Source organism: Brassica napus, chromosome C1 (genome assembly GCF_020379485.1).
Source record: "Brassica napus cultivar Da-Ae chromosome C1, Da-Ae, whole genome shotgun sequence".
In the NCBI taxonomy this organism is placed as follows: Eukaryota; Viridiplantae; Streptophyta; class Magnoliopsida; order Brassicales; family Brassicaceae; genus Brassica; species Brassica napus.
The window spans coordinates 931,840-946,056 of record NC_063444.1 but is presented as its reverse complement, the minus strand read 5'-3'; the positions used below and the strand labels follow the sequence as shown (position 1 = coordinate 946,056).

The window sequence follows — 14,217 nt, the reverse complement described above, 5'->3', positions numbered from 1 at the left end:
AGTATTCATATAAATAAATCCTAATGAAACCTATTGATATTATATGGGCGAGATATTTGAAGTGACTATGCTAACGAGCAATTTGTTTTCCAAAAGAAAAAAAATGTTCCCGAAATGTCTAATCAAAGATAATGCATGATCCCGTGCGATTAGTCTCTTCCTAAAATAATGACTTATCTTCTTTTCATTTCGTTAGGTACTCACTCATAAGTTGTTTCATTGGCTTTCAAATTAGTCATAGTACTATTATCTCAAGGCCCACATGTCGAGTGACCCATCGCTATGACCGAATCTGTATTATATATATATATATATATTTTTTTTTTTTGAATCTGTATTATATCATATATGCATTTTTAGGTTTGTTTCTGGCGTCAAACATAAATAAATATGTGTAGTTGATGCATTAAATTTTTAAAATTGTGTTCTATGGTGGTAAAGAAATAGACTATTAAAAAGAAAATAGTGTTGTATGTCTATATATTTCGGTATCAGTCTATTTTAGTTTTAACAACTCATAATCCAAGAAAACATGTTAAATTAATCATATCAACAACTTATTTACGTCAATCTGTAATGTGGCATACTATTTAAAGCCTGAATAATTAAACGTTGCTCCTTCGTATGTTCTTTTTAGTTCTTTATCAAAAAGAAGAGTATAGTGTGTTGATGAATGGCGAAAACAAAAGAGAGCTAACAACGTACAAAAGATAGTAATGATCAACTTGTTTAGAAGAACTTGGGCAGCTGGAAGTGGAAGATCAAGGTCTCGAAAAAAATGTACTATAACTTAATACCGTTGTTATCTAAAAAATAACAATAAGAATAGACAAGAAATAAACCCTAGGAATTAAATGGAGCCAGTTGGGGAGGGTACAGCTCGAGCGACGATCATGAACTCAAACGAAATGTCTATACAGACCATTCTTTGCTTTTACGGTGCTAATATATTGGTTTAAACTAAACTTACGTATATATATTACAATATGTTTGACTATTAACTGCGATGAACACTCCTTTGTTAAAATATTATAGTTTCTATAAAAGCTCATTCACACTATATATACAAATAGTTAATTAATCATAACATTACATAGTTGCCAGCTTCATGAAGAAACCTAGCTAGCAGACTAATGTGACTGTTAAATATATTTTTATCTCTCTTTTACTGACTATAAACCCTAGTTCATTATACTTTTGTTTAAATTTTTCTCTCAATGCATACACGTGAATTTGATACATCTTTTCATAGGATTGCAATTCCGGATTCTCATCCGTCCTAGGAGTTTGCTTATGCATTGATTAAAGATATACTAAACAAAGATATGATGAATGTGAATTCAAGGAATCTATGCATTATATTTGTACTATCAGTCAAACTCCAAATCCGATCTTAAACGCTAGCTAAACAGTAAACCAATGTTTTATATACACCACACCATTGACACCAATCATATATGATCATAATCACGCGTGAAATATATGTTTTAGACATTTTGAAATCTTTTATAAGTTTCTTCTTAATTTATAGAACAATGATATTGGTACTAATTAAATAACATACACAGATTAATACTTTACGTCATAGTGTATCAACTAACTGCCTCCAAAACAACACCGTGGTCCCCTAAGCTACATATTATTCTACTACTTAATCACGATTAATTTAGTAACTCCGTTATTAGCGTTATAAGCAAAGCGTATTAGTATTTGACCATCTTAATCGACGACCAACAAAAGAGTCACAAGAAAAACGAGCCACTTAAGTCCGTAATGACGCCTAACCACTAAAGACAAAACTCAAAACTTCGGTAAACGCTTACATGGCAGGGACATGTAGGTCCTCTATGTCTTCATAAACTGACATTAGATTACTTGTCTACTGTACCTTTTGTCCCCCGTCTCGGCTACAACCCTGTGACAAACAAAGATCAAGTCAAATAATCTAACCAAAGTACTCTCGGGCCCACACGTACTTCCACGTGGATAACACTTACGTGGCACTTCCCCTCCTATAAATACAACCCACTCTTCGCCGAGTTATCCTCATCAATCAAACGAGTAAAGCATTTGCTAATATTAAACACACGTTCCCTTTTCTTACAAGAAAACACTCGATCAATCATGGCTGTTGATTCACCTCTTCAATCTCGGACGACCTCTGAGAAAGACGTGAAGGCTCTCAGTTTCATTGAGGAGATGACACGGAACCCTGACTCGGTTCAGGAGAAGGTTCTTGGAGAAATACTCAGCCGTAACTCAGGTACCGAATATCTGAAACGTTTCGGTCTTAATGGCTCCACTGATCGAAAAACATTCAAGACCAAGGTTCCCGTGGTGACTTACGAGGATTTAAAGCCGGAGATTCAACGTATTTCCAACGGTGACCGTTCTCCGATCTTGTCTTCTCACCCCATCACCGAGTTTCTCACAAGGTCAGACAACTTTATCAATAGTTAATTTCATAACATAATTTTTTTATAAAATGATTATACTCACAAAGTAAGACAACTTTATCAATAGTTAATAACATATTTTTTATAAAATAATTATAGTCACAAAGTAAGACAACTTTATCAATAGTTAATATCATAGCACTTTTATAAAATCATTATAGTTGACCATAGCATAATTTTTGTACGTATATGCAGCTCTGGGACATCTGCTGGTGAAAGAAAATTAATGCCGACAATTGACGAAGACTTAGACCGGCGTCAGCTTTTGTACAGTCTTCTCATGCCCGTGATGAATCTGTTAGTACAAATACTCTTAAACATTTCCTTTAACTATTCATAGCAAAAAAAAAAAATTTCTTTAATTATTCTTTGTTATAATAAATTAACCAAAAATGTTTGATTAATTACAGCTACGTGCCGGGATTAGACAAAGGCAAAGGCTTATACTTCCTGTTTGTGAAGTCGGAGTCCAAGACGCCGGGTGGGTTACCGGCTCGTCCGGTTCTCACCAGTTACTACAAAAGCGACCACTTCAAGAGACGCCCGTACGATCCCTACAACGTCTACACAAGCCCCAACGAAGCCATCCTCTGCTCCGACTCCTCCCAAAGCATGTACGCTCAAATGCTATGCGGCCTGCTCATGCGCCACGACGTCCTCCGTCTCGGAGCAGTCTTTGCCTCCGGTCTCCTCCGCGCCATAAGCTTCCTCCAGAACAACTGGAAGGAGCTGGCTCGTGACATCTCAACCGGAACACTAAGTTCAAGAATCTCCGACCATGCGATTAAAAACCGCATGTCGAAGATTTTGACCAAACCGGATCAGGAACTCGCTGAGTTCTTGGTAGAGGTTTGCTCGCAGGATAACTGGGAAGGGATCGTCACTAAGATATGGCCCAACACGAAGTACCTCGACGTGATCGTTACCGGAGCCATGGCTCAGTATATCCCAACCCTAGAGTACTATAGCGGCGGGTTACCTATGGCTTGCACGATGTATGCTTCCTCAGAAAGTTACTTCGGGATTAACCTAAAACCGATGTGTAAACCCTCGGAGGTTTCTTACACGATCATGCCCAACATGGCCTACTTCGAGTTTCTCCCCCATGACGGAGCAGCGGGAGATGAGACCGAGCTCGTGGAGCTGGCCGATGTTGAAGTAGGGAAAGAGTACGAGCTCGTGATCACGACCTACGCGGGGCTATGCCGTTACAAAGTCGGCGACGTGCTCCGCGTCACGGGGTTCCACAACTCGGCTCCGCAGTTCAAGTTCATAAGGAGGAAGAACGTTTTGCTGAGCATCGAGTCCGATAAAACCGACGAGGCCGAGCTGCAGAAGGCCGTGGAGAATGCGTCTAAGTTGTTTGCGGCGCAAGGAACGCGTGTGATCGAGTACACTAGCTACGCGGACACGAAGACCATACCGGGCCACTACGTGATCTACTGGGAGCTAACCAACGCGGTTCCTGGCGATGACGTCATGGCTAAGTGCTGTTTGGAGATGGAGGAGTCTCTCAACTCGGTTTATAGGCAGAGCCGTGTCGCGGATAAGTCGATTGGTCCGTTGGAGATACGTGTGGTGCAGAGCGGTACGTTTGAGGAGCTCATGGACTATGCAATCTCGAGAGGGGCTTCGATTAATCAGTATAAAGTCCCGAGGTGCGTGAGCTTCACGCCGATCATGGAGCTGCTTGACTCTAGGGTTGTGTCTGCTCATTTCAGCCCTTCGTTGCCGCATTGGTCGCCAGAACGACGTCGTTAGATGAGGCTTACGAAACTCTTTGTGCACATTGCGGTGCGATCCTAGCAGAAAGATATGTTTGCGACTCTTAAGACTATTGTCCTAGTTTTCTTATTATGTTGTTAACTTTTGGGGTTTGTGAATCGAATCGTACAATAAAATTTGAATTACGTACTGTACTGATGCTGTTTTTTTTTTTCCTTTCACTTCTGTCGGAATCCAGCTAATAAATAGTTTACTTAAAATATCTCCAGTTTTCAGTATTTCAAAATAAGTACCTGAAAATATTTAATATTGTGGCTTTAATACAGTTATAGAATTTGTAAAACCAAACAGAAATAAACAACATTAAAATAATCAAACTGTAACAAAATTTTCACTCAAATTTTTGAAGTCATTAAAAAAGTAATATATGCACAAAATCATCTAGTTTAGTTTTCTTATGATTGTAGTGAGCGTATATGTAAATACTCCTAGTTTCAAACAATCGGCACTTCAGCAGACAAGCTCATCGATTTGACATGTTTCATCCAAAATCAAATCTTTGTGCTCTAATTATTTAGCACTTTATGTCACGCGAATTTGCTAAAACTCGACTAAACCCAAAAAATTATTATTGAACAACTTAAAGTCCAGTCTAGTCAATCAATCGGCCCATTCCAAAATGAAGCCTAATAGTATGTCAACAGCTTAATATATTAAAAACATAAATTAATATTGAATTAATATATAAACTTATATGGGGATAAAATTTTCTATTAGGCACAGTGAATAATACTATAATTTTTTAGCATTTATGATTTTCTTTGTATTTATGGATATATTTACGGATATTTAAGGATATCTTATCATTATATACAATACAAGTAAATGTACAAAATACTATACAAGTTTATTTTTCAAAAAATACTTTATAATATAAAATAAATTATTAGTGAAACTATATGTTGCGTAAATTTTGAAATTAAATATTTTTATAAATCAGAAAATTTAAGAAAAAAAATTGTTGTATTTATAAAGATTATATTCCTTTCTTAATTTTTTTTATAAATAATAAAGAAAACTATACAATACAAGTAAATATACAAAAAAATATACAAGTTTATTTTTCAAAAAGTAATTTATAATATAAAATAAATTATTAGTGAAACTATATGTTGCGTAATTTTGAAATTAACTATAAATCAGAAAATTTAAGAAAAAAAATTGTTGTATTTATAAAGATTATATTCCTTTCTTAATTTTTTTATAAATAATAAAGATATATGTTAAAATATTAGTTATATAAATTGTTTTTTTTGTCGACAACTTATATACTTTAAACTCTATATTTAATATAGACTAGATCTCGACCTGCGCAACCGCGCGAGTTTTTGTTTTCATTTATTTTATATAAACATTTTGTTTTCAATTCTAAATTTGTATATATTATAATATATATGTGTCTATTAATTTTTTAAAACATAATAAGTATACAATATATTTTTTCATTGAATAGATTGTTTCAAACTTTCACACGTATTTGTATCTTCTTTTACATATATATATTTTAGGATTATTATTTCATTATTAAAATCGTAACTATATATACAAAGATTAGTAAAATATTGTTTTATTGTCACATTCAAAAATATTGCAACATTTCACAAATTTAGAAAGTTTTTAAAAAATTAAACTTTTCGCTTCATAGATTTATATTATCAAGTAAATAATTAAGCATTTAGTTTTTGTTTAATTTTTAAAATAAACTATATAGTTAATTTGTTTTCATTGGTTTAAGGTAATAAAGATTAATCATTGTTAGATAATATGATTTTTGTTATTTAAAAAAATCTTTATAATTTTAAAATTTACCATCGAAAAATATTTAAATAATTAACATATGGAGGTATAGTATTACAACATTAAATTATATCTTTTTAATTTATACTATCTATAAATCCAATGTATCATCTATTATTTTATTTTTTTGAGAAAATGTATCATCTATTGTTTAAATCCAATTACTGATAGCCCAATATAAATTTCTGGTAGGCCTAAAATTTAAATGATAAGATTAGACATTAAATATAATATGATTTTCTAGGAATATGTTCATTAGGTCCATTTTAAAAAAAAAATCACACATGAATCAAAGTTGTGACTTCTGTTTTAATATATAAGATTTACAACTATTTTTATAAAAGTCTGTGCGGATCTGAAATCCACCCTGAAAATTATAGTACTTGTGATGTACCTTTTTTTTAACGGATATTGATTTTATTATTAATTTGCTCAGAAAAATTACAAATATTTAAATTTTTAGATTAAATGAAATGAATAGCGAATCAAATTAAAATTTACAGATAAAATGTTCACCCAAGGATAAATCTACTATTACTTGGCAGTACACTAAGCGCATTTATCCAACCGTAACAATGTTTTTGTTTACACAAATATATCAAAGATCCAAATACAGTAGATATTCTATAGATTGCTACTCGAAAAATTAATAAACACAGTAAATTGAAAAAAATTCTGATCTTAAATTGATCTGGTTCAAAATATGACACAAATCGATTAAATAATAAAATAAGAATTTTAAGAAAAATTATATAAATTTATAATCCCATTATAATCATAAATTAATAATTTATATGGATATATAATTTAAACAAAGCATTGGATTATTTGTTTTAAATTTATAATAACATTACTTTTATATTATCTTAATATTTCAATATATTTTGATGATATTTACTAAAATTATATCTAAAACCAGATTTAAATTCTAGTCAACATATTTTATATACATCAAATCATATAATCAAGCCATATGAAAGTCACATTTGAAAATTTTAATTAATACATACGGTTAAATCAAATATTTTTATTATTTTAGAAAAATTATATTTTAAATAAAAAATCTAGAAATATTTTTTTATAACTTAATAATTCTATAAATTAATAAAATATTATAGTTCCAACATTATTAATTTATAGAATTTTTATTGTATATGATGCAATCACAAAAAAAAATGTGAATTATGGATATCGATGAATGTGTGTTTCGGTAAACAAAAATTCCACAACCTTATCATTAGGCCATAACTAAAGTTTATATAGTCCGAAATTCCGAATAGATTCTTCTTACAGCTAAAGAAATTAACAATGGACAAATATGTCACATTTACGTATCTAAAACATATCTCAACTACAGACAATATCGAATATATCAATTTGATATTTGTATTTATAATTTTGGTGATGGAGATCAATATTATTTTATAACTACTATAGTCAACACTAATTTTATATTGTTATTAATGGATACAAATGTGATAACCCAAATCTTTTTCAAATCAAAATATCTTTCACCGGCGGGATAATGATAAGATCATGGGGATTTTCTGATTAATTCAATATTAAATTGTTTGGAGTTATGGGCACTTGTATAATAACATCATGGTCACTTGTATAATATCATCTCATTGAGTATATTCCAAACATCCTAATAACACGACCATGTTAATATTAATGAGTTAGTTTAGAAATCAGGAAAGAATAGAGAAGTAACTAGACAACCAGCAGATCTTAGTAATGATAGTGGAAACCAATAAAAAGGCCATCCGCAAGAAAAATGGGGGAATATGTAGCTTGTTAATTTTCAATATACAAAAAATAATCATTTGGTATTATACACGTCAAAACTGTATCTAAAAATTTTAATCTTCAAAGTTAACATATATGTATAGAGCCGTTAGACGTACACATTGTTTAAAATATTTGGTTTGTTTGATTTTACACAAACAAAACCCTTTTGTTATATACATAAACCAAACTACTATTGTCGGTTGTCAAATCGTCTATGTAATCTTCCTATATCATAATTGTAAGATCATAATAAATCAGTGTTAAAAAAAAACCAAACTACTATTTTCTGGACATGTACGTAGCTCTTGAAATATATATAAACAAGGTTAAAAGCCGTACTTTCGTGGAATGAACATTCAATATACAAATTTTTTTACTTACACTGTTATTTATTTTGCATTTTCACATATCATAAAATATATAAAATAATAAATATATATTAAATAATTGAGAGATAAGTAACTATTATATATAATTAAATAGGCACATACACATTAATCAAAATAAACCTTTTTTAATGATAAATAAACCAAAAAAAACATATTTACTTATTTTATATGCTATATAGTTAAATTTAAATGATATTAATATACATATATAGTATACTTTTAATATGGTTATATATTAAATAAGACTATGATTTTATGATCATTTGTATTTTTATAACAAAAAAGTGTATATTGCTGAAAACAAAATTTTAATGTGGACTTTTAAAATTTTATAATTGTATTTAAAAATTCAATGCAAATTGCAGAAGCAAAATATTAAGTTCCAATACTTGTTCAATGAAACTTTAAGAACTAAAATATTTATTTTTATATGGTATATAATTTAACTTAAACAATGTTAATATATATATATATACTTTTAATATGAATATTTATTAAATGGGAATTCTGTTCATATAGTTTTATTATCATTTGTATCTTGTTATAACAAAAATTTAAACTATTGATTACAAATTTTTAAATGTGAAATTTTTAACAATTTTAGTAATTTAAAGTCGCTTTTTAAATTCAAAATATAACATATTGAATAAAACTAATTTTTTTGATATGGTGAATATGGTTGTTTAATTTATTTTAATAATATAAAATTAATAAAAATGATGAAAGATATAAAAGTTGCTACCAAATTTTTATTACTCAAAACGATTAACTGCAATATATATTTTGATCATATTAGGTAATTTCGTAGCTTTTATTTAAGGAAAAAAATAAAAAAATATCATTTTATACATTAATAATTAAATTATGATTAGTATAATGAAAACTACAGTATATGTTTAGATATATCAATTTAATTTTCTAGTAATTCTAAGAATTATTCTTGTAATGACATGTGTTATAGGTAAAAAATGTTAATTTTTTTAATATATAAAATTGTAATTCCTTTTTTAATATATAAAATGGTAATTTTTTTTTTAATATATAAAATGGATAGACTATTCCCATATGAAACAATTCAGTGCACATTTTTTCTATGCGAATCAATGCATATGCTTGAAAGATTAATATTAAAATTATCTTTAACGAATTTGAATAAAATTAAACGAACACAAATGCTTCGTGGAGCATAAATGAATAATTAAGAACCCACAAAAAGAATCAATATTTTCTTTGATTATGACAAAGCAGCAAAACAACACTAACTGCATTATTTTTGTCTACAACTCCAACAAGGGAGGTGGGTTGGACCCTGTTCATAAAAGTGTTTTGGATATTTATTACAGTGTCACAAGTTAGTGACACTGAATACGGACGAGTGACGAGTGACGACTGACTAAATAGCTAAAGGTCCTGTTAAGGGCATGGCATGATTAACTTCGGTTTCTTAGCCGGAGTTCTTAATTCTTGATTTAACATTTTTTTGTTTTTTATTTTTTTACACTTTTCGGCTAAGAGACAGCTCTTATATATATTTTATTTAAAAGACGGTTTTTAGATTTTCTTAGTTAAAATATAAGAATAGTTAAGAACCGTCTCTTATCCGAAACTAAAAATTCTAATTAAAAGATTGAAGTTAATCATGGTCTAAAAGCATCATTATCTACCTTAACTATTATGCACATATTATATTACTATTATTAAGTAATTTAAATAAAGTTTAAACAAAAATGAACCATTGAAATGGTAACACATATGAAAAAGTTTCTCTAGCTACTGTTATAAGTTTTTTCTTGCCGGTACGTCTCTCCACTTTTTCTTGCTTCTCTCCTCGTTTTTTTATTTCTTTTTATTATTTTATAAGAATAGAGCTCCTATCATGAGATATCATAGTATTCACTCAACATTGCATTTCCAAAAATTGTGTTTATTTTTATTTTTATTTTTGAGAAAAAATGTGTTTATTTATTGTACCCAACTTTTGGGGTTTCTTACCGAACCCAACGGTTTTCTTTTATTTTTCCTTGTTCTCACACATATACCTATCCTTCTTAGCTAACAATAAAGCAATACAAAAAAAAAGAGAAATCAGTAATTTTAACTTTTAGGTTTTATTTTTATGAGTCTTAGATATTTTATTCTATTTTTTAAAAGTATTCTTTAAGAGTATCCTCTTTCAATAAATAAAACAGCAAGTAAAGGAAAATTATATGAAGATTATGCTACTTATGTTATCATTAAGAACATTCACCAAGTTTTCATATACGTTATTATGTTGAAAATTTAGTCTGCTACGCGAATCAACTTTGAAGAAAACAAAAAAAAGATCAAAACGAATTGAGGCAAATACCTCTTTAAGATTTCTTATTATGTGAATTGAATAATCTTATAAACTCTTAGATCTGTATTTATAACAGCTTTAAAAACCCGATTTTCATTCTCTATAGGAATACATACTTATTTATAGAAAATAAATTTCGCTTTTACTTATACAATTTAAGACACATCCAGATGCAACAATATATTGTGCGCATGATAGAAATACGACTAAAAAAAATAAACTATCTATCTATTATTTTTTTTTGATGTTCGATTCTTTTCATTTTATATTTTTTTTCATTATATACTGTTCAACTGACATAGACATACCAATCAAATATATCTAATGTACTTTATATTTCACAAAAAGTGATTCATGAACCTAAATATGTTTCAACTGAAGTGGTTTTTATATTTTTAGTGTAGGACTAAAATTCCTTATACCATTATAATTTTGAAGTGTTTTTGATTATTAGGTGAATTGTTTTAACTTATAAAATAAATAATATTTTGTGATTTAATCTGTATGCAGCTTTTTGACACATTATTTGCTGTGAAGTAGAAAGAGTATATAATTAGTTAATTCTTCTTCACCTCCAAATTCTCGTAGCTTACCAATTCTTCTTCGACTCCACGTGCACGTCTTTACTAGTGTTTTACTGATTAAAACTAAATAAATGGAATAAGAAGTATGGAATAAGAGAATGGAATGTAGTTAAAAAATGAAATAGATTCGTTCCATTTATTTCATATCAAAATTGTTTTGAAATATTTTGTTTTGTATTTTGTTTAGATTGTTTTTTGAATTAATTGAATGAACATTTCATGTTAACAATTCACGTTAACCGGTAAATTCTGTTATAGAATCAATAAAATTGATCATTCTAAATCATTCCCAAAAAATGAGTAATCCAGTTGCAACCTGAAATCTTTTTCAATATACATTTTTTTTTTGGACATACCAATTCAACTGTTTTTGTTCTTACATGCTACACCTGTACGTCCTTCTTAACTTACCAAAAGACAAAAAGAGAGCAGAAACAAAATGTTCACCTGACTACTAAACAATTGTCTATCTGTTCTAATACTTTACGCCTAGGACGTGTTTCGAGTAAAAAACAAACAAACAATCCTATGGGATATCCTCATTCCTCATCACAATAAATAAACACCGTAGAACATTAAAGAAAAAATACATGATCAAGTTCAAGATCCAGTCTGTCATAAATACTTTTCTATAGTTACAAAAGAAAAAAACTTTTCTATAAATACCATAACGTGGAAGTATCAATCTCATAATTTCCACGACGCAATCACTAACAATCTCCTTAGAGGAGAAAACAAGAAGATGATGTTTTACTATGTGATTGTTCTCCCGTTGGCTCTCTTTCTCTTAGCTTACAAATTCATATTCACCTCCAAAACGCAGCGTTTCAACCTCCCGCCTTCTCCGCCTTACTCTCTCCCCATCCTCGGCCACCACCACCTCCTCAAACCCCCGGTTCACCGCCTCTTCCAACGCCTCTCGAAAACCCACGGCCCAATATTCTCCCTGAGATTCGGCTCCCGCCGCACCGTCGTGATCTCCTCCTCCTCACTCGCAACAGAATGCTTCACGGGCCAAAACGACGTCCTTCTATCAAACCGCCCTTGTTTCCTAACTGCAAAGTACGTCGCATACAACTACACAACCGTCGGAACCTCTCCTTACGGCGACCACTGGCGCAACCTCCGCCGCATATGCTCCCTCGAAATCCTCTCCTCGAACCGTCTCACCAACTTCCTCCACATCCGTAAAGACGAGATCCGCCGCATGCTCACGCGCCTCTCACGTGAGGTGGCCAACAAAGAGATCGAGCTGGAACCGCTCTTGTCCGACCTAACGTTCAACAACATCGTGAGGATGGTCACGGGGAAGAGATATTACGGAGACGAGGTCCATAACGAGGAAGAAGCGAATCTTTTCAAGAAACTCGTCGCCGACGTTAACGATTGTAGCGGTGCGAGGCATCCCGGAGATTACTTGCCTTTCCTCAAAATATTCGGAGGGAGCTTTGAGAAGAAAGTGAAAGCTGTTGGAGAAGCCATGGATGATATCTTGCAGCGTTTGCTCGATGAGTGTAGAAGAGACAAAGACGGTAACACTATGGTCAACCATTTGCTCACGTTGCAACAACAAGAGCCAGAGTATTACACTGACGTCACTATCAAAGGCCTTATGCTGGTAAGTAGTAACAAATATTAATGCATCCACATCCCTAAGTTTCTCAACTTGTGTATTTAAGCTAGTAAATATTACTACTAGTATTTTAAAAATTCAAATATTTGATCTGATTTTAATGCTTTTAGAAAACCAAAACCACTTAAACACATAAAACAAAATTTTGTGGGGGATCTAACAGTACTACAAATGATATTTTAACCCTCTTTCTTCTATTTTTTCATATAATTATAATGTTATAAATTCCGTTGGGAAATGCAATACACTCGGTACAAGAGCTAGAGTATTATTCTGTCTGGTTGTACTTGATTGTTTTAGTCGTTATGTCTCACATGTTCTTTCACGACCACTATCAAAGGCCTTAGCTAGAGTATTCTTCTTTGTCTCAATATATATGTGGCTGCATGCATGTTTAAGTCGATCGTTATGGCGCACGCGTTCTGTCAAAAGACCCACAACCACATATATTAGATTTATATTTTCAAAACCTACTTTTTGATATAGTTTCAAATTTGATCTGGTTCTGGTTCAGTCTCCAGTTAACTCTATAAAATGAATATTTATGTAAAATTTCAATTATGTACGAAACAGGGCATGATGATCGCCGGAACAGATACCTCCGCTGTGACACTAGAGTGGGCGATGGCGTGTTTATTAAATCATCCAGAGTCAATGGAAAAAGCAAAACAGGAGATCCACGAGAAAATCGGACAAGACCGTTTGATCGACGAACCAGACCTAGCGAACTTGCCTTACCTTCAAAACATAGTGTCGGAAACATTTCGGCTATACCCTGCCGCACCGCTTTTGGTGCCGAGATCACCGATGGAAGATATCAAAGTCGGAGGATACGACGTGCCACGTGGCACAATGGTAATGGTGAACGCATGGGCTATACACAGAGATCCAAGTCTCTGGAGCGAACCGGAGAAGTTTAAACCGGAAAGGTTTAACAGCGGAGGAGAAGACGTTCATAAGCTGATGCCGTTTGGTAATGGAAGGAGATCGTGTCCTGGAGCAGGACTAGGGCAAAGGATCGTGACGTTGGCGTTAGGATCATTGATTCAGTGCTTTGACTGGGAAAAAGTCAACGGCGAAAAGATCGATATGACGGAAACTCCGGGGATGGCAATGCGTAAGAAAGAGCCTTTACGTGCCTTGTGTCGTTCTCGGCCCATTATGAATAAACTTCGGGCCCATTTAGAAGGTGCATGAATGCTCGAACGAATGGAATAATCTGCGTTTTGCCATGTTAGAATGCTCTCTAATGCATTGAAAATTTTGTTGGTTTAAGGTGCTGTGCACACAAAATGCTTCTTTTATTATGAGTTTTGATACTAAAAACTCTTCTGTGTTCTCTTATATTTGTATTCTTATTCTTTTTTTGTTCTTTGGTGTTGGGATGCTATGTTTCTGAGCTAGCTATTTATATATTTTAATAAAAAAATCTTTTATGGTGATA

General features: G+C 31.7%; 2 protein-coding genes across 2 annotated transcripts; both read left to right on the top strand.

Moving 5' to 3' along the window:
• Positions 1 to 2,042: 2,042 nt before the first annotated feature.
• LOC111214866 (indole-3-acetic acid-amido synthetase GH3.2) lies at positions 2,043 to 4,370 on the top strand. Its single transcript, XM_048745015.1, has 3 exons — positions 2,043 to 2,435; positions 2,652 to 2,753; positions 2,867 to 4,370. Exons 1-3 carry the CDS (start codon positions 2,125 to 2,127, stop codon positions 4,215 to 4,217), a joined length of 1,764 nt encoding a protein of 587 aa, XP_048600972.1. The 5' UTR covers positions 2,043 to 2,124; the 3' UTR covers positions 4,218 to 4,370.
• A 7,382-nt stretch (positions 4,371 to 11,752) lies between these two features.
• On the top strand, positions 11,753 to 14,217 carry LOC106439969 (cytochrome P450 81F3). The gene is made up of 2 exons (XM_013881571.3): positions 11,753 to 12,758; positions 13,347 to 14,217. The coding sequence occupies exons 1-2, from the start codon at positions 11,883 to 11,885 to the stop codon at positions 13,968 to 13,970; spliced, it is 1,500 nt and encodes a 499-aa protein (XP_013737025.2). The 5' UTR covers positions 11,753 to 11,882; the 3' UTR covers positions 13,971 to 14,217.